The 27,652-nt window shown below is 48.5% G+C and overlaps 1 protein-coding gene across 4 annotated transcripts in view; it reads left to right on the top strand.

Annotated features, from left to right (window-relative positions):
* LOC116948495 (equilibrative nucleoside transporter 1-like) overlaps window positions 1-26,996 on the top strand; it is a 57,180-nt gene extending 30,184 nt beyond the window's left edge. For all 4 annotated transcript variants that reach the window (XM_076071556.1, XM_032965221.2, XM_032965222.2 and 1 more), the window contains exons 4-13: window positions 8,443-8,633; window positions 12,896-13,038; window positions 15,226-15,360; window positions 16,733-16,830; window positions 17,705-17,789; window positions 19,696-19,796; window positions 19,922-20,027; window positions 20,978-21,063; window positions 22,014-22,213; window positions 23,181-26,996. In XM_076071556.1, coding sequence (XP_075927671.1) covers window positions 8,443-8,633; window positions 12,896-13,038; window positions 15,226-15,360; window positions 16,733-16,830; window positions 17,705-17,789; window positions 19,696-19,796; window positions 19,922-20,027; window positions 20,978-21,063; window positions 22,014-22,213; window positions 23,181-23,292 — 1,257 coding nt within the window. In that variant the 3' untranslated portion in view covers window positions 23,293-26,996. The remainder of the gene's footprint in view (window positions 1-8,442; window positions 8,634-12,895; window positions 13,039-15,225; window positions 15,361-16,732; window positions 16,831-17,704; window positions 17,790-19,695; window positions 19,797-19,921; window positions 20,028-20,977; window positions 21,064-22,013; window positions 22,214-23,180) is intronic.
* The last annotated feature ends 656 nt before the right edge of the window (window positions 26,997-27,652 follow it).

Here is a 27,652-nt window from a genome sequence, read left to right as displayed (position 1 = left end):
GTGATGGACCGAATCAACCAAATATTGAAGACTGGAGTCCAGGTCAACTTCAGCGATAGGAAATTGGTGTTTGTGGCAGGAGTTTGGTACCACGTGGATTAAGATGTTGGAACATTTAACAAAGCACAACAAGAAAGTAATCTGAGGGTGGAGGATTGAGCAGTATGATGACACGACAGTAGTAAGGCACATGGATCCCTGTAGACGTAATCAAGCGGGGAGGTTGTCATGAGCAGGGCAGGTGTGCAAGCAGGCAGAGGGAGGGGCAGGTTACCCGGACAGATATTGGAGTGGCACCCAGAGATCGGTGGCCAAGTGGTGGCATAGTTTGACCTTTTTTGGGTTGTACATCAGTTTAGAGTTCTGGCAGAATGATTTTAAAGCTGAAGTGTGGTGGCGTCGTCAGAATTGGCCGAGATACTCTCTTTTAACTTGATCTGTAATGTAATTCATTAATTTTTTTGTTAATGCGAGTGTGGGGGTAGTTCAAGCTCACAATCCAGTGACTTGGAGACAGTGGGATCATGCTGAGATGTACGTGGGCAGCCAACCAGCGGGGTGTCTTAAGATGTACTGAATGGGAGGTGCAGTATAAATGATATTTGATGAGGATTATGAGAGGTGGCTGTAAGGAGTGCAGCACAGCAAATAGGACTGAGCAAATTTAACAAGAGAATAAGCTCTTACATGTTGTTTATCATTCTCGCCTGCTCTGTGAACTTGTAATGATGATAGCATTATTACGCAATTTTTTGTTACGCAATTGTTCATGTTCAGTGGTGCCTTCGTGTGTGGCAACAGAGGGCAGAATGTAGAGTTTGTCCGCCCGATAAAGTATTGGGTCACGCGCGCTTCTTGACAACGTAGATCCTTGCACAACTAGTGCCATCGACGCTTAATTCATTATTAATTTGTCTTTTACTTTTTCACGGATTATTTTCGTGAGAGCGCGATCGGAGTCGCGATCGGAGTCTCGTCATGAGATGTAGTTTTGTTGTCCCCCCAACCCTGATTAGCACGGTTGGTTAAACGTACATAGGTGAGATGACGAATCACCCTTGAGTCATCGGAGCCTTGCGTCCAATCGGGGGAAGTGCCACGGACGACGCTACCCCCACTACTCTCTCGGATATACGGTACACTAATTATTAAAAATGGACCTTAATTTCGAGAGAAAAGTGCGTGTGGAATCTCATGATCTATGTCTCCCGGCGGCACTTTGCGGACAACTGTCTTGTGCACATAGTTCACCAGGCAGGGGGCATCATTGTTAGGAAGGGGGCATTCGCCAACTTGATGCTGCCGGATCGGTCCTGTAATCGGTCAATGTTTGTTCCTTTTACACGGAAAGTCCCGTGTAGCCAGTTTCCCAGCTAGTTTGCTAAGGGAGATCCGTAGTGCATCAGCACAGAACAAGAACAATACCATTGGTGATCCATACGGAGGAACAGGCAGCAACGGAACGGAACGTGTCAGAGGTGCAGGCAAAAATAGTGCGGAAAGAACAAAACTTAACTACAAACCGGAAGTTATATTGCACATTCTTTCACAGATTCAATATTCTTGACGTTTTGTGTGTACCATGCACCTTTCAATGACAGGTGGACCACCCTGCAGGATCCCTGGATAAATAAAGGACGTTGTTTTTCACGTGTAGAGTTCGTCTTCTATTGGGGCTCTGTAGAGCACCAGCGTGTGGCCGCTGGACAAATTAGCAGGACAACCAAATTCGTCGTAATCGATGTTCCATGCTACGTGTTTAATCAGAATCGGAATACTTTTTTATACTGGAGGAATCCGATGAGCTGCAAAGCTCTTTTCCCCCACAGATTTCCAGTAGACGCGACCTCCTTTAGGCGTCTTCCACTCGATGACGCCCATGGGTGTGTTCGTATCACAGCAGAGCGAACGTTTGCTTTCATCTCGAACTCCTATCACGCGCTGAACTAACGACGTGTTGTTGGAGTCGTAACCGGTCAAAGAGCTGCAATATGTGTGAATAATCCAGCCCCCGCGCCCTTCTATATATTTTTCTAATTAATGGAAATTGTAGTTTTTCCCCCACCCTACCCTGAAATGACCCAGCCACCGCGCTCCACGTAAAAGAAACTGCGATTGTGCATTTTCGGGTGAGGCCAGGGTGACAGTCGTTCATGAGTCTGCGCGTGAAGATTCGCCCCCCGGCCACTAACGGCGCCGTCAACTGTGCGCCGTGCATGGGCGAGATTTGATTGAATAATAATAATATTTGTAGAGCCCCAAAAAGGCTGTGGAGGTTTGTGATTTGGTTTCTCGCAACTTATTGCAATCTACTCCTCTCGTAGAAATACATTTCCATAAATAAGCTGCTTACAAGAACGTTTCGAGGCATGAATTGTGTGTGTGTGTAGAAAACTGTTTTAATGAACACGAATGGTGGGAGGAGTGGAGCAGTGGTTGGCTCGATTGCGTTATGAACCCGGCCACCTGAGTTCAAGTCCTGGTTGCGGCTAACATGAGTGGAGGGTGACATCTGAACCTGTCCTGGACCATCCCGCATCACCACCACATTGGCCAGCGGGCTGGTGATGGGGTGGCAGTCAAACAACCCCCATGACCAGCACTGCATGGGGTGGCCTTCATCCCGCAGTGAATTGACAAAGCCTTGCAAGTTGTTATTTTTCGTTAGTTAGCGCACTGAGATTGGCTCACAATGAACATGTCTTGAGACTTCAGGTTGCACCGTTGAGCTGATGGGTTCTGCATTGGACTCTAGACACCCATAATTAAATCGGGCTACAGGGAGCATCAGTGTCTGCACATCCCGCACCTCTGATTTAGCACGGTTGGTTACGTACGCTACGAAAGAAATTCAACATACGTACAGACATAAGGGGCAATGACTACCAATCCTGGTGGTGCCCCACCACACCTTGTCATCGCTTGCCTGCTTTGAGATTCTGCAACCCTTGCACAGTTCACGTCTGACATCTGCAGTCCGATGTTGTAGTGCGTCACCACCATTTGGGTCACTGACATGTGGCTGCCGATCCATTGTCCCTGTCTGAGTAAGCGGCCCTCCTCCATCCTGCACACACACCCCGCCCCTCGTAGCCGCCTGATAACAACAGCCTCAAGCCTACACAAGTCTGCTTTGAAAGTTCTGGTTACAGTCCACTGCTGAAACTATACACTATTTTGGATTTTACCAGGCAAGGCCCACTGAGCTCTTTTGGAGCAGCAACCTAGCCACAAATGAGAGCTCGATGGAAGTGGCTTATGTGGAAATTTATAGCAGGCAAATATTGTAAAACGCGTGTTTCTAAATGTGGAGAGGAAAAACTTGAGTATCCGGAGAAAAATCCAACCACGGAGAGAATATGCAAACTTCCCTATAAACAGGCATCATCAAGGTCAGGATCGAATCCACGACCTCCTGCATATGACGCGAGGGAGTTAACATCTCGCCACCACGGTGCCTGTTACATGACCCTCTCCTCCAAATTGCTGGATTGCACTTGTTTTTGCAGGCTGGTCACCTATTCAAGCTCAACGCCCGGGTTAGCTTGAGAAATCTGACGAGGTGGGGCACATTCCAGTAGATGTTGTCATGCGATCCGCACATACTCATTCTGAAATGGCAGGAGCTTCGAAAAGAACGACATACTGTTTTTTTCCTCTCCACGTAATCTATCCCAGCACAGCCCCGAGGACGAACGTAAATGTACGTCCATAAGAGGTTTTTTTTTTCTTTTTGGTTAGATCGCTTAAATATAAATGTGTCGTTAAACACACCACCACTCGACACAGCCAATTAAGTAAGGCTCGTCACGTAAACAAAACATGCCAATTAGTTACGAGTACACCACCGGTGTGTTGGAGAGTAAACCCTTAACATTTACAATTTGAGTACGATATTTCACCGGCAAGTGCTGCAACCATCCTCATCAAGCGACGGCCAGAATTGTGGAGAAATCCTCCTGCCTGTTTCGGTCTTAAATAGACGTGAGGCGAATGTGATGATGTCACTTGTGAGCCAATCAGGTGCAAAGACCAGAGGGGGCGGGGAGGGGTTAAAATCATAAATTACAATGGATATCTATTATCGGTTGGGTTATTTGAGGTGCAGGGGGAGGGACAACAAACTAAAACATAAAAGCAGTTCTAAAGAAATTAGTTTTTAATCTAGATTGAAAAGTCCATGGCAGCAGTAGAGTGAGCGGCTCGCAATCGCGAGGTTGCGAGTTCAAATCCTTGCTTGGGGGTTAACTTGGCCTCTCAATCAAACTTTCATATTGCACCCATCAGAGTGAAATTGTCAGAGCGCTTCACAAGTAAGCGTGACATCAATAACATTTTGGTTGCACAAAAACAATGGAAAGTATCACATTTAGTTAAAATACATCAAAGATATTATACAATACACCTTGAACCTCTTTTTAAACACCGCGACACCTTGTCAAATGGCGTTCATGGTGCACTCCACATGAACACAACGTCGACCGGTATGCAGCACTTTGAACACCATATTCGTTGCACGCTGAACACCCTACCGGCTGCACCATAACACAGCACACGTCACGAACACGCCTGTAGGCTGCACCATGAACGCCCTAATCGCAAGGACGCGTGATTGTGGGGAAGGCGGTCGTCGCCCTGTGGGATAATACCCTCACCATAGGAATGTGGAATCTTCACCACTGGCTCAGGGCTTGAAACAAGAGAAGAGCACAGCCTCAATGCTCATCAGAGTAAGAAACCACTTTGACCTTTGACTTTCATGACAGAGCAAGAAAGCACCACCTAGCGTGGGACTTATTTGATATGAACTTATTTTGCACCATATGTAGCCAATCGTGCTAATCAGAGAAATTCTAAAGAAATTAGTTTTCAATCTAGATTATTTAAAAGTGCATAGCTCCCACAGTGGCTTTCCAATATCGGAAGGAAGAGCGTTCCAGAAGGCCGCAGTAGCGCATCTGAAAGTGTACGATGCGGTGACCACCGTCTTTTTTCGATGGATAGCCAAAAGCTGCTGGGAGGGTGAACGGAATTTGCGTGATGGTTTATGCTACTTGAGATCAGCAAGGTATCGTGGTTCATTTGTGGCAAGCACTTTGTGTGCAATGAGTGCGAACTTGTGTAATGTATTCGTTCAGCAACCGGAAGCCAATGCAGCTCAGCAAGGACCGGACGGACACGGTCAGATCTTACAGTACCCATCGCAACACGTGTCAAAGGATTTTGGACACGTTGCGGCGTGCCAATAATTTTCCAGATGTTCAGTAGAGTAGTAAGTTGCAACAATCGAGCTTTGTCAATAATGACAGTCCTTGACTTAGGAACGGGTTCAGTTGAGACCCGTTTTAGAGTCGAGCAGTTCGTTAGGCAGAACACAATAATGTACCGGATTTTAATTGCCCATATGGTCACTTATACAATATCTTACGGTTTGACAAAAAAGGGAAACATTGTTAAACTCTTAAATAAGAAGTATTGTGTATTTACATGTAATACTGTGATAAATATTCACTTGCAAATAAAACACAAATAAAGCAACAAATGAGAGAATTGTTTCGCGAGTTTGCGTTTTAAGTCGATATTCAAAATAAATTCAGTAAACTCTACTTGTGAGGGTTACATTCTTTGAAACTTTTCGCGAATGCAGAAACCTTGTCCCAATAGGACAAACGGGGTTACGTTCCTGGTACCAGTGAACATAGGGGGGAAATAATAAATCTTTAATAACGATGACTACAATAAATAATTAACAACAACTTTTGATTTAAAGCTTTCGTGACTGCAGGGATTCATATTCTTGGTTCTTTCGTTAAAGTCACATAGAAGGGAAACAATAAAATAATAAAAATATAAAACAATAAAATTCTCACAACGTTTCGACTGCAACACAAGCAATCATCATCAGGTGTGAAAACCACAACAAGAGAAAAAACAAGAATAAGTCAATCTTATGTTCGGAAAAGAGGAGGGGAGAGACGAAAATAATGGATGCGGTCTGAAAGCCACCGTAAGCGTGAATAATCAATTAAGACCCGAAATGGTTTATCAAATCCTTCCAATGATTGCTAAGCCAGAATCCATCTTCACGGTTGAAATTGTCTCTGTGTTTGTATATGTAGATAGCCTCATGAACGAATCTCTAATGGTAGCCAGATGGCTTGCAAAGAACCTCTGTCTTGGAGAAATCAATGTCATGTGAGCCTACTGAATTACAACAGTGATCTGCCATGGCCAAGGTGTTGGTCCTGCCATGTTTTAGGTCTGCTTTGTGTTCACGAATGCGGTCCGAGACATGTCGTTTGGTTTCTCAAATGTAACTACTACCACAGAGGCAACTTAGTTTGTAGACGCCAGGGTACTGCATGTCTGGAATCGCATCTTTTACAGATGGAACCAGATCATGGATTTTATGTAATGTGTTGAATCTGACCTGGATCTTGTGTTTATTCAAGATTTTGGATATCTTTTTTGTGATCCCCGCAATGTAGGGTAAAGCGATGGTTTTGAAAGGCTTCTCAAGAGGGTCCTTCTTCATGGTTGGAGTGATAGCTTTGCGGATTGTGTAGTCGGAGTAACCATTAGCCTTAAGAGCTTGGTGTACGTGCTTGAGTTCACTGGCTATGTGTTCCTGGTCGGATATGCATTGAGCTCTATGGTGCAGAGTCTTGATGAGGGAATTCTTCTGCAATGGATGGTGGTGGGAATCCGGTTTCAGGTAAGCATCCGTATGGGTAGCTTTCCTGTAGACAGAGTGGCTCATTGAACCATCAGGTCTCTTTTTTATTAGGACATCCAAAAAAGGTAGCTTGCCATCTTTTTCGACTGATGGCTGGGTGTATGGAATTGATGTGGTCGAGGAATTGGTCTAGAGCAGGCCGGCCATGTGGCCAGATAACAAAAGTGCCATCCACGTACCTCTTCTATAAAGTTGGGCGCAGAGTGGCAGTGGCTTTCAGACCGCATCCATTATTTTCGTCTCCCCCCTCCTCTTTTCCGAACATAGATGGGCTCGTCCATCTGAATAACTGCCAAATCGCTCTCCGTGGTGCTAACGTAAAAAAAAAACCACCACATTTTCAAATTTTCTTGCTGTGGTTTTCACACCTGATGATGATTGCTTGTGTTGCAGTCGAAACGTCGTGATAATTTTATTGCTTTATATTTTTATTATTTTATTGTTTCCCTTCTACGTGACTTTACTGAAAAAACCAAGAATATAACTTGTTTTTCAAGTGCTTTTGATGATCATCATTTGATGATGTTGGAGGCAATGGTGAGGAATTCAGGAGGATGACTCATCGGGAGATGCGGGTGATAAAAACGCCGCACAGTTATCATTTAAGACTGGGGGAGTGCTCGCTACAACACTTTCCCTAACTGCATTCACGTTCTTTTTAACGGACCTCACAGTCTACTTATACCAAAATGTGTAAACGAAGTCAACTAAGTACGTATAAAGTAAAAAAAAAATGCCTAATAGCGAGTTCAGAACGGGATTGCTTTGAGACTGAGGACAAAGCGGACAGCCCAGTGAGCGTGGCTAAATCTTTGCAGACCGTTTCAAATGTAACAACATTCTGCGCGCACCTCCCCAATGTTGGTGGTCTGGCACTACGGAGCGCACTCGCGAACGCTGTAGTCTGGCGGGTCGCGACTTGGGAATTGGTAGACATTGAGTTGCTCGCGAAACTCGCGAATCCAGAACTCGCATATAGCGAGGGTGCGGATGTTCGCAAAGTCGTGTGTTCGTGAGTAGAGGACTGGCTGCCCTGTGCTACATTGCACCGTGTTGACTGTCGTGACTCAATAGCAGCCGAGTGTGTCGTAGAGCCCTGACATGAAAATTGCAGGACCTGATGATATTATTGCACGTGGCGATCAAACAACATTCTGACCGACTGTGGTGCTGAGGCTCCTTAAGACGAGTAACAAACTGGGTCCTGGAGTCTGTGAATGCCACACGTCGCCTGAGCACGAGTGCCAACCAGCAGGAACCTCTTGATATTCCTGGTTTAATCAAAGGGAAATGGGCTGAGATAACCTCGAGATTGTGCCCTGCCTTACAGTCGTCAACTCATTTCCTTGTTCAGAGATAATATTTCACAGAAGAGGAAACCTGAGCGGCTGGTAAAAACCTGCGCCTACAAAGGGTTTTGCACGGACGGGGGCGTGAACCCGCTTGCTATGCTGTTGCGGATGCCTCACAGTCCCGCATGCCTCACAGTCCCGCAGCGTGAAATGCAAACTCCCAGCTTTGACGGCACTGGGTCACGCGCTCGGTGCATCACCGCACCCAGCGTGGCGGAATCCATCAGCATTGGCGCCTTGGAAATCTTTGAATGCATCTAACGTACGTACGCGTGTTAAACTTCGCACCGTAAATTACTACGTGCCCGAGTGTACTCGCCCGCTCACCTGTCGCTGTCCCTGGCTCTGTTGCAGTACTTCAAGGGCCGCCTGCAAGACAAAAAAGAGAACGTCACGGCCAGGAACAGCAACGACAGCAATGACACCATTTCTGGTGCACCTGCGTGGGAGAGCGAGTTGTCCAAGAACTTTGACAGCACCATGACCATATGCTCCATGGTGCCCCTGCTCATCTTCTGCTGCCTCAACTCCATGCTGCACACGCTGTGAGCCTCGCACAGACACACAAGCGCGCGCCCATGCCTACCCGTCCACCACGCCTCTTGTCAGGAGTGGGGCAAGCCTCCCCTACGGAAGGGGTGCAACCTTCCTTGTGAGCCCCGTCCTTGGCTTGTCGTCACGTAGGCAGCTTCCGCTGCAGTGGACACAGTGACAGCTGTCTTATGCGCCGACTGACACGTCCGCATTTGAACGTGTCCTCAGCCAGCTGAGACTGCCCCTACTTCCCCATACCAACCCACTCCCTCTCACCTCCACACCATACCACTGACTACTCGCGACACCACCACTCACCTACACACCACGCCACCACTCACGTACACACCACACTACACACCACACCACCGACCCCTCACGAAACTACCACTAACCACCACACCACCACTCACCTCCACATCACACCACCACTTACCTATCCACCACTCACCTACACACCACACCACCGACCCCTCCCAACACCACCTCTCACCTCCACACCACACCACGACTCGCCTCAACAGTAAAAACAATCACCATTCGCCACTAAATGGTGGTGACGTCACCACGGCGCTTATCCACGGGAAGTGTCCAACGCCAGCTGGCAGGTCACGGGACAGACCCAGGTGCCATGGGTCGACTGACTGAGATGACTGAGACGAGTGGCCGATGCACCACCTGTGCCCCCTAGTGTGCCACATTGCTGTGTTGTAGCCACCCGGCGTTCCGATCGTTGTTGTGAGAGTCGCTTCTCTGCCCTCCGATGTTGCTGGAGGGCGACTGCCTCCAACTGCCTAGTAGCGTCCTTCACGAGCCTCCTCCACAGAGGCCGATCTTGACACTGCTGGTACCAGTCATCGGCAAGTCCACTCAGCTCCACGTCCTCCTGTACCACATCACCCCATCCCTTTTCTAGTCTGTGCCGTGCCCGTTTAGCCGCTTCCATCTGGCCGAACAAAAGCTGTTTAGGCATGTGGTGGCTGGGCATGCGGGCTACATGACCCAGCCAACGCAGTCTTGCCTGCCGGAGGAGCTCAGCAATGGGACTTTCTCCAGATCTTTCAAGTTTTTGTGAGCTCCTCACACAATCAAGCCTGGTTAAACCCAACATGGATTGTAGGCAGGCAGGTCTAAATGTTTCTAACCGGCAAAGATGTTCCTTTTAGGGGGGGTCTACGTTTTGCAAGTGTAGAGAAGGGAGGGCATGACCGTGGCTGAGAAGACCCGAAGCTTCGTGTGGAGTGACAGACCAGGTAGCTTCCACACAGCATTACGCAGCCGATGAAAAGATAATGCCGCTCGACTGATTCGAAGTGAGACTTCTTTTGTCAAACCGGAGCCGGTCATGAGCATACTGCCCAGGTATGGAAAACTCTCCACTCTACAACTGCCCCATCACCAATTGGGAGTTGTGTGGGTGGAGTGTCTGATGGTACATATACCCAGACAAGTGCTTAATTTTGGTGTGGCTGATGGTAAGGCCCCACCTTTTAGTGGCACGCTCCAGGTTCAGCAGCAGCGCCTCCAACTCCTCCTCTGAGTGAGCAGCAATCACCAAATTATAGGCATACATAACATGGTTGACAACTAGCGAGCCATCCCTTGACCGCACCCAGGCATCGATTAGCCTCCCATTGTATCTGTACCAGATGGAAATTCCTCTGGTACAGCCATCGAACGCTTAATGAAAGACGTGGTCAAAATAGATGTTAAATAATGTGGGAGCCAGAGGACATCCCTGTCGTACCCCAAGGTGAACAGGGAATGGCCCTTGACTCCCAGCCACGTAGTTTTACACGGGCCTGCTCACCATGATGGAGGTCCTTAATGATTGTGAGCAGAGAGTTAGAGACTCCAAAAGCACGAAGGACAACCCAGAGCCCAGGCCTACTGATGGTATCATAGGCCTTGACCAGGTCAATAAAGAAAAGATGTAGGTCCTGTTGGAATTCCCTACACCTCTGCTGTAGCAGACGGACAGAAAATATGGCATCTGTGCAGGACCGCCCTTTTCTGAAACCACAATGGGGCTCCGCAAGTTTCTCCTCAGCGTGTCTGGCAAGGTGATGTTGAATGATCCTTGCCAGGATCTTTCCCAGCACACTGAGGAGGGAGATGACCCTGCAGTTGTTACAGTCTGTGCAGTCCCTCTTCTTAGAGAGGGGGACCACCAGGGCATCTTTACAATCCTGCGGAACCCGTCTAGTGGTCCAGACTATTATTATGATGTCATGTAGGGCAGTCTGGGTACAAACGCCACCCTCTCTCAGCATTTCGCTTGGGAGATTATCCTTTTCTCAGACTCTGGATCGCCTTCTGTACTTCCTCAATAGATGGTACCTCAGCCTGCCACCCACAGGGGGTGACTACTTCTTCCAATATTTGAAGCACGCAGCCGAAGTAGGGTCATCCCCACTTCCCCATGTTTTCCAGGTTGAGGGATTTCCCCTCCCCCAAGACCTCACAGAAATGTTGTGCAAATCTGCAAACCTGTTCCTGGGGGTCAGTTATCGGATCACCTTTCTTTCCCCTAATGATGGTGATAGGTGTGGCGCTACAAGTTACTTTTTTGATGGCATTAAAGAGCGATTTGTGATTGCGGGCTACTGAGGCAGACTTCATCTCCTCAGCAACCCGCGACCACCACCCATCCTTGCAGCGCCTCACGGCTCTCCGAACCTTCAAAAGAAGGCTGCAGTAAGCCTCATTCTCCGACGTGGGATGCTGTAGACAGTGAGAGTGGGCCTGTTCCTTTTTCTCAGCCTGCCTGAACACCTCTGTCAGCCAGGTTCTCTGGGGAGGTCTGGACCGTTTACCCAATGCAGCCATTATAGCTGCATGAGCCATAGTCCTAAACCTCGCCCATTTCCCCTCGGCATCAGGAGGAGTGAGGGACGATGCCAACCCTAGCTGCAAAGCGATGATGAAATTCTCGCTTGCAACTTTCTTCAGTTAGCCGAGACCAGGCTGCTGTGGATTTGAATGGGGTCCTGGGTGTACACCCACTACTGCAGTGGAAGAATGGCAAGCGCATCTTACAGTTGGCAGATCAGCTCCACGGTAGGTTCTGGTTTAAAAGACATGGGCCCACATCCACTGTTCCGTCACTATGTAGTCCAGCAGATGTTCTTGCTTGGACCCGGCGTGCATCCAAGATGCGCCGATGATGGGACAGCATATTGGTAATTACAAACCCATGGGCTGCACAAAAGTCTAACAGCCTCCTACTGTTGTTATTGAGCTGATCTGGCCCATGCCTTCCAATCACTCCAGACCAGGTGCCAGCATCATGACCAACTCGAGCATTAAAGTCACCCAACAGGATGACTGTCCCGAGGGGCCACTTTAGCCAGCACCTGTGAAAGGAGGTCATAGAAGGCATCTGACTCATCGGCCTTGCCTGCATCCCTCCACTGATGTTCATCTTCGGTGGGGGCATAAATAATCACAACCACCACTCCTCGCCTCTGGTTGATTAGAAGGCGAGTCCAAAGTAGCCTGGGGCTTATAGCTTCCCACACTTCACCGCCACGCTTCCATGCACTCTTAATTTTTGTTCAGAAGAAGGGTCATTCCCTGTTGTTTGGCAGTCTCCTGCCCCGAGTAGAGGATTGTCCACCCCTCATGGTGGCAGGAGCCAGAGCCGGTCCACCGGACATCCTGAATACCACAGAGATCCAGCCGGTACCGGTCCAGCTCCCGACAGAGGATTGGCAGCCTCTCCTCCGCAGTGAGCGTTCGAACATTCCACGTGGCCACCCGTAGTGGCTTTTTGTTGTTTCTGGATTCAGTCTCCTGGCTCCGCCAAATGGGGTTTGGCCAGAAGATGTCATAGACGGCCGTCTCCTCGGGACCTCTGACACAAACTTAGTTGTATATTTTTCACGTGGTTTTGTGGTAATTAAATTGAAGGTGGAGGGGTTACCAGCCGCTCTCGCACCCATCCAGAACAACTTTTTGGCTGCTTTGGTGACTACAAACGCCATGAGGGGAATGGCCAGTCGAAATTGGCCCTTCCCCCATGGCACTGCTCATCACAGCATTACCGTCCGGCACCAACGAGGAGGTAGGGGGTTGTTTTGCCGGACTACACCACACCACCACTCAATTTGTGTCCACTACACCAGCGTGTTGGACACAAATTGTAAATGTGTGGGTTAGGTCTCCAACCCACCGGTGTGCTGAAGTAGTAACTAATTGGCACGTTTTGTTTACGTGACTAATTGGCTGTGTTTCTTCCTTCCCCCCCTCTTCCCCCTTGCCTGCGGTGCAGGATCCCGATCAAGCTGCGCATCGTGGGGGGGCTGGGTGGCATCCTGATGATGTTCGTGATCACGGGCTCCCTCGTGTGGGCCAGCTCCCTGTCGCCCAGCGCCTTTTTTGGCATCACCATGGTCACCGTGTTCCTCATCAATTGTGGGTCCCCTCGCACACTGCTCCACAGCACCACAGCCGTACAGCGCCACAGTCACACAGTCACACAGCAGCCACACAGCCATACAGCCCCACAGCCACATATCCCACAGTCACACAGCAGCCACACAGCCGAACAACCACACATCCCACAGCCCTACAGCCACACAGCCATACAGCCACACAGCCTCACAGCCACACAGCCACACATCTCACAGCCACACAGCCCTACAGCTACATAGCCCCACAGCCCCAGAGCCCTACAGCCACACAGTCACGCAGTCACACAATCACAGCCACACAATCACATAGCCACACAACCCCACAAACCCACAGCCCCCAGCTACCCACAGCCACACAACCGCACAGTCGCATGTGCACGTGATCACGGGGGATTCTTTCTGTCGCTTTGTTCGTGCAAATTGCATTTCACAACGCTGCACAATCTGCAAACGCTATCCTGGTGATACCTCTCCCACACCTTGTCATCGCTTCCCTGCTGCTGTGAGATGCTGCATCCCTTGCACAGTTGACATCTGACATCCACCATCCGATGTTGTAGTCCGTCACCACGACCGCCTGGCTTTGAGTCAATGACCTCTGGGTGCCAATTTATTGCCCCTGTCTTGGTAAGCGGCCCTCCTCCATCCTGCACACGCACCCCGCCCCTCGTAACATCCTCTTCCTGATAACATCAGCCTCAAGGTTAACGTGCCACGTGACATTCTGAACCGCCGACAAAAGTCTGGCTTTGAAAGTTCTGGTAACAGTCCACTGCCTGGATAAGGACCTCCCGCACGCCGTGTGGGTCGTAGGTAAAAGTTGAGTAGCGTAGACAAGGAGGTGTAGTGTAATATAACAATGGACTGTTCTGCACTGCCCTCTGCTTCCGCGACGAAGCACAGACAAACGGGAAGGCGGCCACGTGGCGAATCAGCACCAACAGTTGTCCAAGCTCTGCGTTCATCTCTATATTAAGATGTTTTCATTCAATTAATGGGTGTTGATATGTGTGGGAGGTAACCGGGGCGCCCGGAGAAAGCACACACATGCGAGGGGGCAACGATGTATCCCATACAGATGGTCTGCTGTTTGCCGTACCGCCTTCTCCTGGCGAGCCAGGGTATAGCACCTCCTTGACGTTCACTGCCTCGACAGTGCTGCATTACAGACCACGTGCATAATAGCCACCACCGTTAAGCTGGTATGTACAAGACGGAGATCCCTCTTGTTCTTGATAGACGGTTGGGATGGCCCATGGAATGATCGGATCAAATTTGTGTGGTTGAGACTCTCAAGCACCCGACACAGACAAACGAATCAAATTGTCGCGTTTAAAATTGGTCTCGTGGTCTCGACGACACAATTATCGCCAAATCTCTCTGTGAAGTTATCCCCCCCCCCCCCCCCCGTAGACTGTTGGGGCAAGTGCTGTGTTAGCGAGCACCTACGAAAGCCAACACGTCACACGAGGAAATGGTGTGGCCAGCGCCACGCCCGGCCTCCTTTGTAATCCCCCAGTGGTGATGCTTACACGCCGCACCCGATACTCCTTTGAGGCCGAGTTGACCGAGGGAGGAGGCCCAGGACCAGTTCATATATTTGTCACTGTTCGCAGTCGTGAGCGGGAATCAATCTCCGGGTTCATAGTGCAGTGTGCTAACCACTACACTTACGCTCCCCATACCATATGCATTCATACATAACTTGAAAAGTAAATCCTCACGCAACGCGTTTTCGCTGTGACGCGGTTCTTCCATTTGGGAACACTTACTGCACAACGCGGAACGCACGCCGTTGTGACACCGTTTCTGAGCCATCGGCGACGAACTACTTTCTTGAGCTGCGAAGTTGAGCGGTGTGGGAATTCTGGGTATACGCGCGGAGTGATACGGCACGTGGCGGCATACCTACAGCTCAGTTCTTTGTCCCGCCATAGGGTGACTGCCGCAATGTGTATACGGTATTCCCTCGTTCTCTCTATTGGTGCAGTCGTGTACAGTTCCAGATGCAATTTGCAGATAGCAAGTTCGTCAATAACGAGGGTATACTGTAGAGTAATTCCTAGCATAATGCGTTTTCGCTTTACCTGGGACTTTTCAGGAATGCATCTGCAGGACTGACCGTAAAAGACGTTATAAACACAACAACACGTCACTACTTGTTGATGTCGTGCGTGTGCGTGTGCAGCGTTTGGCGCTGTGTTCCAGAGCAGCGTGTTTGGCCTTGTGGGACGGCTCCCCCCTGGCTACACGGCCCCCGTCATGAGCGGCCAGGGCATGTCCGGCATCTTCACCGCCCTCGCCATGATCTTCTCCATTCTCAGTAAGCACCTCGCCACATCATACAAAGACAAAGATCACCCGTGGAGCCTGAACGGATTGTTTAGGGAAAGTGCTGTGAGCGAGCACCTGTGAAGGCCGGCACGGCTCACGAGGGGGTAGGTGGACACCACCACGCCTCATTTGAGGCTGAATCGACCTTGAGGAGGCCCAGGACTGGTTCAGATGATCATCGCTAGTGTTGGCCACTAGCGGAAATCAAACTCTGGTTGCCGGGTTCGTAGCGGAGCGCGAACCACAACGCTACCGCTCGCCACTTCACACCTCCACAGCAACAATCGCCGTTCACCACTAAGTGGCGACGACATCACCACGGGGCTTGTGCCATGCTAGGTGCACTTTGAGGCCACATGAATTGTCAAAGGCTTGCTGGCAGGAACTCACGGTACAGACCCACGTGCCATGGTTTGACTGAGATGGCTGGCAGATGCACCGACTGCGTTCACCACTTTGCCAACTTTCTGTATTTTAGCCACCCAGCGCTCGTCTTCGCTCCTCTGCCCTCCGTTGTTGTTAATAGGACGACTGCCTCCAACTGCCCAGTAGCGTTCTTCATGAACCTCCTCCACAGAGGCCGATCTTGACACCGCTGGTACCAGTCATCGGCAAGTCCAATCAGTTCCACATCCTTCTACGCCACATCAGTCAATCTCTCCTCTAGCCCGTACCATGCCCGTTTCGCTCCACCTATCTGGCCGAACAAAAGCTGCTTGGGCATGCGGTGGCAAGGCACCTCCAAACACCTCGTGACACTGCACGGTTGCACTTGACGCACGGTGCTGTGCCGTACTGCCGCACTGTAGCGTGTAACAGGACCTGTGCCATACCAACACAACAAAACGTAAAAAAGAACATGCCCGAGAAGACTTGCACTGCATTGAATTTGTTATTTTCACAATGATTTATGTTGGCGCAGTATTCTCGATGTGTCTTGTGGCACAGTTGTTTTTGCACTGGCTTGCTTCATTGCTGTGCTTTATTTCACTAGTTTTGCTTTGGTCATCTTCGTAACCCCAGGTCACTTTCAAATGAGGCTCATTCGCACCACGCAAGTCCTCACCTGGTTAAACAAAACTAAACTACAAATAAACTTGAACAGCATTCCCTGCCGTCGTATGAAATGCATCGATTCATTAGTGAATATAAATGTTTTGGTCAACAAAAAAATATTCGTTGGTGAAAAAGGGGACAGAAGAAATGGGATTGAGATCCAGAATGGCGACGATTCATTGTACGGTTACAACCACACCAACAGTTTGGGTCTCCACGGTGACGGCACCACCAGGAGACGCGCGGGAGACATGCGGTCGGATGCAGCGATGTCCCCTCGCCCATCTCCCTCCTCTCCCCCACAGGTGGCTCAGACTCTCGCTCGGCTGCGTTCTGGTATTTCGTGACAGCGTGCGTTGTAACGGCCATCGCCATATTTAGCTACCTCTACCTGCCTCGTCTGGTGAGCCCCTCCCCCCCCCCAATCCCCCCCCCACACACTCGCCACCTCACCTATCTCACCAACCACCATAGCTCATTGCAGCTCACCACCACACCGATCCCACCACCCACCATGGCTTATGTCATCTCACCACCGCACCGATCCCACCATCCACCATGGCTTATTTCATCTCACCACCACACTGATTCCACCACCCACCATGGCTTATTCCATCTCACCACCGCACCGATCCCACCACCCACCATGGCTTATTCCATCTCACCACCGTGTCCTCCTCGCTTCACTCTGTGCCTTCCATCCACTTCTCCTTTCTACCCTCTCTATCTCTGTGTCCATCTTTTCATTTCCCCTCCAATTTCCTCTCCGTTCTTCCCTCCCTTTCCTTTCTACCATCTCCTCTTCTTCCGCTTTCCTCCTTCCATCCTTCTCTCGCTTTTAATTTCAATCCCTTACTGATCTTCCACCTTTTTTTTATCTTGCCTTCACTTTTTCTGTCGCCTCCATTTCTACTTTATCCCCTCCCTCCTTGTTCCTCTCTCTACATATTCTCCATTTCTTCCTCTCTCAATCACATCCTGCCATCCTTGCCCACACCTTCCCCTCTCCCTTCTCTCCCTCTTTCTACAAGTCATCCATTTCTCCCTCGACCAAATGTTTCGTCTTCCTGTACACTCCCCGTTTTATTTTCGCATTCACTCTCTGTCTCACGGTCTCGCCGCACCTGTTCCTCCGTGGTACGCACTCTGGCGTGTTGTGTTTTTGTGCAAGCTTAGTCGGCGTCTCTCTCGGATCGTACCTTTTGTTTTGCTCGTCGTCTTCGCGATGCCCGTCATGTTCCTCTGTGCTGCTGTGCCTCCCCCACCGCCCCATGCAGAAATTCGCCAGGTATTACCTGTACAAAGACAACCACCCCACCACCACGGATGACACAGAAAACAAAAATGAACACATCGCTAATGGTGGGTGACCCGCGTGCGTGTGCACGTGCTTGCGTCATGTGCGTTCGCTCGTTCGGCCTCTCAAGACTAATTAGAGAATCTATCGAAATTGAAAGAAATCAAAATAACTTTAACCGTTCGGATAGCTACCGCCTTAGTGCTGCGTGGAAGCGAATCATCAAATAATACATTTGTAATGTAGCTCTCGGAGACACCGTTGTGTCTTTCTGTATATTTATTATGAATAAAGTCCACTGATAACGAGTAACCACGAGTGAATATATACTTGGAATAGTTATACGGCTGAGACAACGTAGCTTCTAGTCTCAAGACAACTCGCAGACGATGGAGACGACCCGTTCCAAGGCGATGACGACGACGATTCCCCACACCAACAGCCCCCAGCTCCGGCTCTTAAGCCTGGCCCGGTCCGGCCACGCCCCTATTCTCGAATTCTCCACGCCGCACCTGCTCTGTCACTCACCGCCTTAATTATACTTCCCCCGCCATTGGATCCCGTGCTCCCCCTCATGTGACCCTGTCAATGTTTGGCTCATCAATCATCACTAGCACGTCCATTAGTAACCGTGGTCCCGGGGAACCATACTGTCCCACTATTGCTCTGTACTGTCTTTACACATTATTTAAATGCATGCCTACAAAGGGCAACGTACTTCAATAGGGATTACCGTTGGTAGGGCTATTTTAATAAACACAATAGACAGATGGACAAGTTCAAAGGGCTCGCATAATGCACATGCATCATGTACGCAGACTCAGTCACCCCGCCCCCCCCCACATTGTGCAAGAGCGCAGAAGGGTGCTCACCACATCTACGCCTCTATATAAGGAACGATACAGTAAGACTTCTCCACAAATCTGGCTGTCGCCTGTTGAAGCTAGTTGTCATTACTGGCGAAACGTCGTACTCAGATTGTAAATGTTATGGCTTGGCTCTCCAACACACCGGCGTGCTGTACTAGTATACTACACTACACACTACTATACACTACACTATACACTACACACTAGTGCTGTACTAGTGCTGTACTAGTGACGAATTGGCACGTTCTGTTTACGTGACAACCCTTACTAGTTGGCTGTGTCGGGTGGTGGTGGGTTTTAAGGACACATATTTATGCGGTCTAACCCAAAAACCTCTATTATGGATAAACCACTTGGTTAAGCTGTAATTTGTGGCCAGGTCACTTCTGATAAATAGCTACATAGCTCAGTGGGCCGTACCTGGTAAAATAAAAATAGTAATAGTTAGTCGTTTTTGGTAATTGTTGAGTGTCAGCTCAGGTCTTTATCCCTCTGTGATTGTTAACATTAGTAACAATATGTGCAAGGTTTGTAGTGGTCATCCTGCGGGAAGACTGGCCACCGCTATGGGAATTTGGAATTTCCATCAATGGTTCAGGGACTGCGCCATTGATGGAAAGACTTTGACCATTTACTTAACTTATCGAACTTTGCCTTTATCATGGGACCTCCTTTGCCAATACCTAAATATGAGAATAGAATCGAACTTGTAATCGCTGCATAGACGGCTCGGCGAGGGTCTTTGTGCATGCGTGCATGCATACGCAATGCTGCTTTGGTTCACTTATGGGCACGGTGATCCTGGAAAAGCTGTGTTCAATTCCTGCTCATGGCCAACATCGCTGGTGAATATCTGAACCAGTCCAGGGGCCTTCCCTAGATCGAGACATTTAAAAAATCAGTACCCGATGCGTGAGCATTCGCACTGGACTGGGGAGACAAAGGCAGCTGAGCATGGTGGTGGATACACTTTCCCCCGCATGCGCCGTACTGGCCTTCATACGTGCTCGCTAACGGCAACAGTATGCAGGCCATACGTGTAATCTATTTCTGTTTTATATATGTACACGTAGGTGTGTCTGTATTTCCGTCGGTTTTACAGGCGATAGTAAAGTAGCAGGCCCCAATCAGGCCTTCTTGAACCTGAACAACAAGGGAGAAGAGCGTCCTAAGCCCGACAGCATCTACATCATCTTTAGGAAGGTACTGGCTCGACACTCAAGTATTATCTGCGCTGGCACCAATGGGCTGCTTGCTATAACAGCCCCTTAACCTCCACAGCCTTGCCGAGTCCTAACCCGTTGCGCGACGTCTGTCGTGTTTTGCAGATCTGGTCGATGGCGCTGTGCGTGTGTTGCGTGTTCTGGTTCACTATCGCCGTGTTCCCGGCGCTCACCGTGCGCGTCGCCACATTCAGCACCCACAACATGTGGAGTAAGAAACCCCCCCCCCATTCAATAGCGCCTGTTTCTCTCCCGTTTAATGCATTAGTCGGCTTTCGCAACTGTTTTTTTTGTCCTTATTATGTTTCTCTCCTCGTTAATAAAAAGTTATAGGTGTAGCTTTCCCGTGCACAGCTTTAGTGATGTGATTAAAGAAATATTTCGCTGTGTCCCATGCTCAACAGGCATCTTTGTTGCTGTTGATTTACAAAACAATTGCACATTTCCTTGCCATTCTACTAACTTTTTTAGCCTCGTCTGCGTAATAAATCTAGGTTTGTGAGGCCTCAAAATCCGTCCTCCCCTCTTGCATGGGATCTAAACAAGGAAAGGCGCCTGTTTGGCCAATGGGTTTAAACATATATATAAATATATACCAGACATTTTATATTTGTAAAATGCCTTCATGAAGATAATATTAATCTAGTTTTCTGAATAAACGTCTTCACACTTGTAACATGCATTGTAACAAAAAATCGGCCATGTTGGTTTTAGCATCACCATGACGACTCGGAATAAATCCGAGCTCGCATTTACAGGGAAACTAATTTCACATAAGGTCTTGACGTTTCTTCCGTATATCGCAGAGCCACGGTGGACGAGATGTTAACCACCTCGCCTGGTCAACAGGAAGTCGTGGGTTCGATCCCGATCCTAAACATACGTTTTAGAGTATTTGGCTGCTATAAATTACCACATGATAAGCCACTTCGTTGCGCTATCATTTGTGTCCAGATCACTTCTCAATAATAATTATATAGCTCAGTGGATCTTACCTGGTAAAATAAAAATTATTTTACAGTTTTAACTCTTATTTCCCCGGCTTTGCAGCCCATGTAAAACTAGCAGCATGGACAACAACTCTCTTGGTGTAGTACGATTTGCCCGGTCGGTAATTTCAATTACCGCGTTTGCCCGCCCCCCCTCGAACCCGTGCGACAGACAGCCTCTTCCTGCCCGTGTGCTGCTTCCTCACGTTTGGTGTGAGTGACTTCATGGGCCGCAGCCTCACAGCCGTCGTCATGTGGGTGAGTTTTGTCCCACCCAGCGCCTCCCACCGCATCCAACATCCGCCACCCACCACCACCCTCCTCCAAAAATTCCCCAATGACATCCGTGCAGAGCGCACGCGCCGAACAGGCCAGACCGGACGGCGGTTGGAGACGTGTGCACGCGTACAACCCTTGGATGAGAGGTCCTTCCCCAAACTGTACAGGTCATGAGGGATGTTTGACCATACTTCACCGTGCCGCTTACTGCGAGTTAGATGAAGGCGGAGAGCATGTAAGTGCAGTAGAGAATGCTATTATCTGCGCCACTCACAATTTGTCCGCGCAGTCGATAAGACCGGAGTGTGCTCCAAACCTGGCGACATGTTTCATTCATTCCCAGCCCGCTGCCAAACATCACTGGCGAATATATCAACAGGGTCTCGGACCTGCGGTAGGTTGAATTGGCCTTGAATGAGCACCCGGGTGCACCTGTAAACGTCGGCACTGGGTAGTCCATTGGCAGGGGTCGGCAACTTGTGAATCCGGAGCCGCTTGCGGCTTTTTAAGGCCCTTGAAATTCGAAAAAAATGGCTCTTGTTATTTTGGTTTGCTAACTCCTGACCATGAAAGTCCAGTTTACCATGGCAGGCCAGATAACCTTGGGCAGGGTTTGGCAACTTGCTGCTCCGGAGCCCCATGCGGATCATTCAGGACCGCTTCGTGACGTTATGTATTAAGGACCGTCTCGTATTCACATGCGTTGCGGCTTTTGAAATATTTAGGTTTTTTTTACCGAATTCGAAAAAAATGGCTGCTCTTGTTTTGATTGCCGACCCCTGGGGCATAGGCAAAGCACGTGTCGACCCCACGCAAGTCCCTCGTGCGTCGCGCCAGCCTTCATAGGCGCTCGCTGAACAGCACTTGCCCCTCCGCAGCCCGTGTAGTCTTCACGGTGCATAAGAGGGGAACTTTGTCTTTCTTTGTAGCCAGGGGAGCACAGCTGCTGGTTCCCGGTGCTGGTGGCGGCACGCCTGGTGTTCATTCCGGCGTTCCTGCTGTGCAACGTGACCCCGCACCCCTTTGGCAGCGCCCTACTGGCGCACGACGTCGCCTTCTTCCTCGTCATGCTGCTGTTCGGCATGAGCAGCGGATACCTGGCCTCGCTGGCCATGAGCTATGGCCCCAAGTAGGTGCTGCTGCTGCCGCTGCGCCCGCGCCAGGGGGGGTAGCCCTTTTGCGATGTAACCTCCGCGTCGGGGTTTAGCATTGCGCTGTTACTACCAAGCGAGCCCATAGCGCTGCGAGATTTAAGCGTCTCCGGTTCGATTTCCGGCCAAGCGCAACTGCAGGGGCACCCGGTATCTGTGTCGTGTTTCCCCTCGGTTGACTCGGCCCAAATTGAGTATCCTGAGCATGAGTTGGTCCTAATTCTAAGAGACGCAAGGAAGACGAAGGTTGTCGGGCATGAGTGGCAGCGGCCACACAACACACATCTTGTAATCTTGTAATGCGCCAGCCTTTATTTTGACCGTGTGCTGGGCGATCTGAAGTGATTTTCAAGCTTCTTCCAAGGGGAAAAAGACTTAAGTACATTTCAAGGGTGCTCTGTGGCACCCGAGTGACATCATTGCAGTGTGACTGCTGGGCATTTAATGTAATGCCACCGGAGTGGCATCACAGCAGTGTTTACGGAGTGTTCCTGAAACTCAATAAACAACAAACAAATATCATTCACAAAGCTTCAAACCCGGGTTCGGATTGCCCCGGGGGACACCTTACCAGCACGTGTAGTTACAAGATAAGCTCCGTGTGTGTTTTTGAAGCTGCATCTTTGCATGTATGAGTGTATGTTGAACTTCTTTCGCACCGTACGTAGCCAACCGTGCTAATCCATAATTAATTTTTGTTTGGGTTAGATCACGTACATATCAATGTGTCGTTAAACCTGCCACCACCCGGCACGGCCAAATTAGTAAGGTTTGTCACGTTAACAAAACGTGCCAATTAGTTACCTCAGCACACCATTGTGTTGCATTTTATGTGAGGTGCGTGCTAATCTTTGTTTCGCGGCTGCTCGACAATGACGCCCACCGGCAGCAGTACTTCCCGCGCTCGGCTAAACGGGTGACGTTTGTGTGTGTTTGCGCGCGCAGGCGAGTGGAGGCCCACAATGCGGAGACAGCCGGCTCGGTGATGATGTTCTTCTTGGCGCTGGGCCTTGCTTTGGGAGCAGCGACGTCGTTCGTCATGATACAATGCCTCTGAGCTGCCAGTGCAGTACATACGGCGGGAATCGTCACGCCAGGCCTAACTGCTACACTGCCATCCACCAGGCCAATCACACCCGTCACACTGCCGCCCGCGCGGACACACACACACAGACACGTTCCGCGTCATGTGGTCCATCACGAAATATTGTTAGATTACAATCTGTGGTAGCGAGATGCGAATTCTCTTGCCTGTTATGCCGGAGGTCGTGGGTTTGATCCTAGCCCTGTTGTGACGCCTGTATATTTGGAGTCCGCGCGTGTCTCACCCCATGGTCCCGTGGATTTTTCTCTGGGTCCTCCGGATTTTCTCTCCACATTTGGAAACATGCGTTTAGAGAATTTGGCTGCTATACATTTCCACATGATAATCCATTTCGTTGAGTTATCATTTCTAATCGCCAGGTCCCTTCTCAATAAGAGTTCTAGGGCTCAGTGGGCCTTACCTGGTAAAATAAATAAATAACACGTCATGTTTTACTTTTTTTTCGTATTTGCTACTGAAGGCCAGGAACTGTTCTGTTCACTGCCTGCAAACTGAACTGCAATTACCAATATTTTATAATCATTAAGTTTTATAAATGCTTCCCTTGGCTTCCATTCAAATATTTATCTTAAATGCCATTCTCTGTATTGTTTGAGACTCCCAAGGACTTTTTTGGAGTCACGCGTTTGTCTCCAATACCATGTTGTGTCAAATGTAATCCAGACAGTGCAGTGATAAAAGTTTATCCAATGACACAGCTCATTATGCTCTCTTCAAAATCGCAATTAGGATTTTGAGTGACCTGCAGATGTTTTTTTTACCAGTGCTTTCAAAGTCAGAAATTGCAGGTGAAATCTGGCATGCTCATACTCCTTGCCACATCCAGTAATGATTTATTTTGTTGCAGCGATTCCCCATAATTGAGTCCGTGGTACAACTGTGGGGCGGAACCCATGGGGGCACCCACCCCAACCACCCCCCCCCAACCCTCCACTCTGTATGAGCGTGTGGGTAAATGCAGTTGCCTGCTTTACCAGAAGCTACACCACTGCCCCTTGTTCACTGTTGTCTGACTCCTAAGTTAATTCCCTTTGTCAATAAGTTAAATCCACCCATCCCCCTTCCCCAAAAACCAAAAGCAGCCGCAAAGCTTTATATCCAAAGTTACCAAATCGCCCAGGTATATATTTTTTTGCAATTTATTTACATTTTTTCCCACGTATCTTCATCTCTTGTCGCCGTCTTTCTCGGTTGCATGTGCGTAACTCCTGTGGAGGTCCGCTTGGCCCGTCAACTTTCGAGGGCTGATAAAATGAGGACCTATATACTTGGTTCTTTCGGTAAAGTCACGTAGAAGGGAAACAATAAAATAAAAAAATATAAAACAATAAAATTATCACGACGTTTCGACTGCAACACAAGCAATCATCAGGTGTGAAAACTACAACAAGAAAATTTGAAAAAAGTGGCGGTTATTTTTAACGTTAGCACCACGGAGAGAGATTTGATAGTTTGTTTAGATGGACGAGTCCATCTGTGTTCGGAAAAGAGGAGGGGGGAGACGAAAAATAATGGATGCGGTCTGAAAGCCACCTTAAGCGTGATCAATCAATTAAGGCCCAAAATGGTTGATCAAATCCTTCCAATGATTGCTAAGCCAGAATCCATCTTCTCGGTTGAAATTGTCTCTGTGTTTGTATATGTGGATAGCCTCATGAACGAATCTCTCATGGTAGCCAGATGGCTTGCAAATAACCTCTGTCTTGGAGAAGTCAATGTCATGTGAACCTACTGAATTATAACAGTGATCTGCCACGGCCGAGGTGTTGGAAGGATTTGATAAACCATTTCGGGTCTTAATTGATTGATCACGCTTAAGGTGGCTTTCAGACCTCATCCATTATTTTTCGTCTCCCCCCTCCTCTTTTCCGAACATAGATGGACTCGTCCATCTGAACAAACTGTCAAATCTCTCTCCGTGGTGCTAACGTTAAAAATAACCGCCACTTTTTTCAAATTTTCTTGTTGTGGTTTTCACACCTGATGATGATTGCTTGTGTTGCAGTCGAAACGTCTTGAGAATTTTTTTATTTTATTGTTTCCCTTCTACGTGACTTTACCGAAAGAACCAAGAATATGAATCCCTGCAGTCACGAACGCTTTAAATCAAAATAAAATGAGGACCTCTTTGTGGGGTGTCGATGTTGGCTGTCTCATGAGAAGGATTGGCCTCTGCCATTTCATTGTGGAATTTCCACGTGGCCTCGAGGTGGCCCATGGAATGGAGACCCTCCCAAAATGTGTCAAACTTGTTTTTGATGAGAAAATTAGATGTGTAATTGAGTTATTTATATTTTTTCTGGTGGTTGTATAAATACAACCTTCAGAGGCTGCTTCTCTCTCGTGCATCCAACAATGCAGCAAACGCGCACACATGGCTGTGAATTGTACGCGTACACACCTGTGCCTCTTAAGCGGCCACAGAGTCATCGCATCCAATGAAGTTGTAAGTTTTCCCCAAAGCCGTTCACGATAATTTACAGTGTGTGTGTGTGTATACTGTAGTAAGCTTTGTCTTTTGTTTGTGATATAGTTTTGGTTAAACTATTGTTAGGATTATTTAAATGAAATTTTATTTTATTCGGGGTTATACGCCAGGTTGGTTTTAACGTTTTTGTTGGCCGTAATGTTTTGGATTGGAGTGTTTTGACTACTGCCTGGATGAGAATACCGAGTGGTTTGAAACAGCCCCAGGAGACCAACCCCCACAGGTTTTTATTAGGTGAACACACCAGCAATAGTTTGTAATTCAGCCGGGCAACATTGCGCTAAAGGGCTCTTGTTTTCACAATCGTTGTTTGTTAAGTTTGAGCCTACAAACCCCCCCCCCCCCAGCCCAGTAGAGTACCGATGTGTGGGAAGTCTGCAGTGGATTGTCAATCGGAGGGATTGGACCCCCCACCATTTTTCACGGGAAATTCTCACCCCGGTGGCTTTGAGCACCCACCCCCCATGCTCATTTCCACAGATAAGATTTATTTATTTAGTTTACGTTGATTTTTACTCGAGTCCCAAGACCCATTTCTGAAAAGGTGCTGCTCTGGGGTGAATTGGGACGTTTCGTTTTTTAGCATTGCACAATATGAAGGAAACTGGGACGCACTGCAGAAAATAGCGGTGAGTTGGGAAAAAAAAATTCTACTACTGTGACGGAAACAACCTTCCAGCAAAAACATGAGATTTGGTCCCCAAATATCCGTGCCTTAAATTGTAACTCCCCACCGTAACACATGCATTGTCCCTTAAACTCAGGTCTCCTGGAACTTAAGTTTTAAGCCACAAAGTATCTTCTTGTTGCCTGCAGCTTAGTCTTTAGGGCATGCGTGGCGTGTGGACAATGTACCAGCGGTCCTATTCTTTAGATGGCCAGTAAAAGGGAATTGAAAGTGAATTGTCCATTTTGATTTAAAGCTTTCGTGACTGCAGTAATTCATATTCTTAGCTCTTTCCATTCAACGCGACTTTACCGAAAGAGCTAAGAATATGAATTGTCCATTTTCTTTAACTGCGGAATTATGGACATTCATTTTCATTGGCTATCTATAGACATCGGTACTGCTTGGATTGCCATTTTTGGTGAAATTTAGCTTATAATGCTAACATTTGTTTTAGGGGTTTTTTTGCAAATGCTTGGATTAAAAAAAATATTTCATGTTCATGCTCGCAAGTTTAAAGTTTTCTGTAAAACAACATTTTTGCAGGTATAAAACATTATACCGAGTGAAGAAAGTTTAAGCCTAATAAAAACGCACCGCGTCAACTCGGCACGCGCAACTTGCAATGGCCAAACCAACTGTTACAGATGGTAGCATCGAATGTGTCGTGATATAACTCGGCACTGATAAAAACATTTACGCTAATGTGAGAGGCAGTGCCGTGTTTGGGAAGTGGCCCAGAGCATATTGGATCGTTCACGGGTTGCTGAACAGATGCAACTTGTCAGTACTATTAAGACGTGACGTTGGTGGTACTAGTGTTTTTATATGGCTAATTAAACGTGAATTTCATGATTTTCTAAAAAAAATAGCAGGGACGTCTCATTGACTTGTGTTGGTCACATTAAGACTTTTAAAAAGGTGAATGTTTCTGCAGCTTGGATGACACCGATTCTGAAACGTGCCATGGACTCTGGATCACAGTACGGTAAAACAGTGTCATGTTTACAATACAGACAACTAGTGCCGTCTGTACGGTGTGTATGGCTGAATACCCATGGATGGGCTTCCCTTAAACGCTTGCTGTTCAACCAAAGACCCCCGTAACAGTATTCAGCACCTGGGTGCCCCTTAACTTTCTTCACAAGACGTGTGTG

The sequence above is a fragment of the Petromyzon marinus genome, chromosome 33 (genome assembly GCF_048934315.1).
Source record: "Petromyzon marinus isolate PM22_M1 ecotype Great Lakes invasive population chromosome 33, UKy_Petmar_22M1.pri1.0, whole genome shotgun sequence".
NCBI classification, from domain to species: domain Eukaryota; kingdom Metazoa; phylum Chordata; class Hyperoartia; order Petromyzontiformes; family Petromyzontidae; genus Petromyzon; species Petromyzon marinus.
This window is presented reverse-complemented; position numbering and strand designations above follow the sequence as displayed.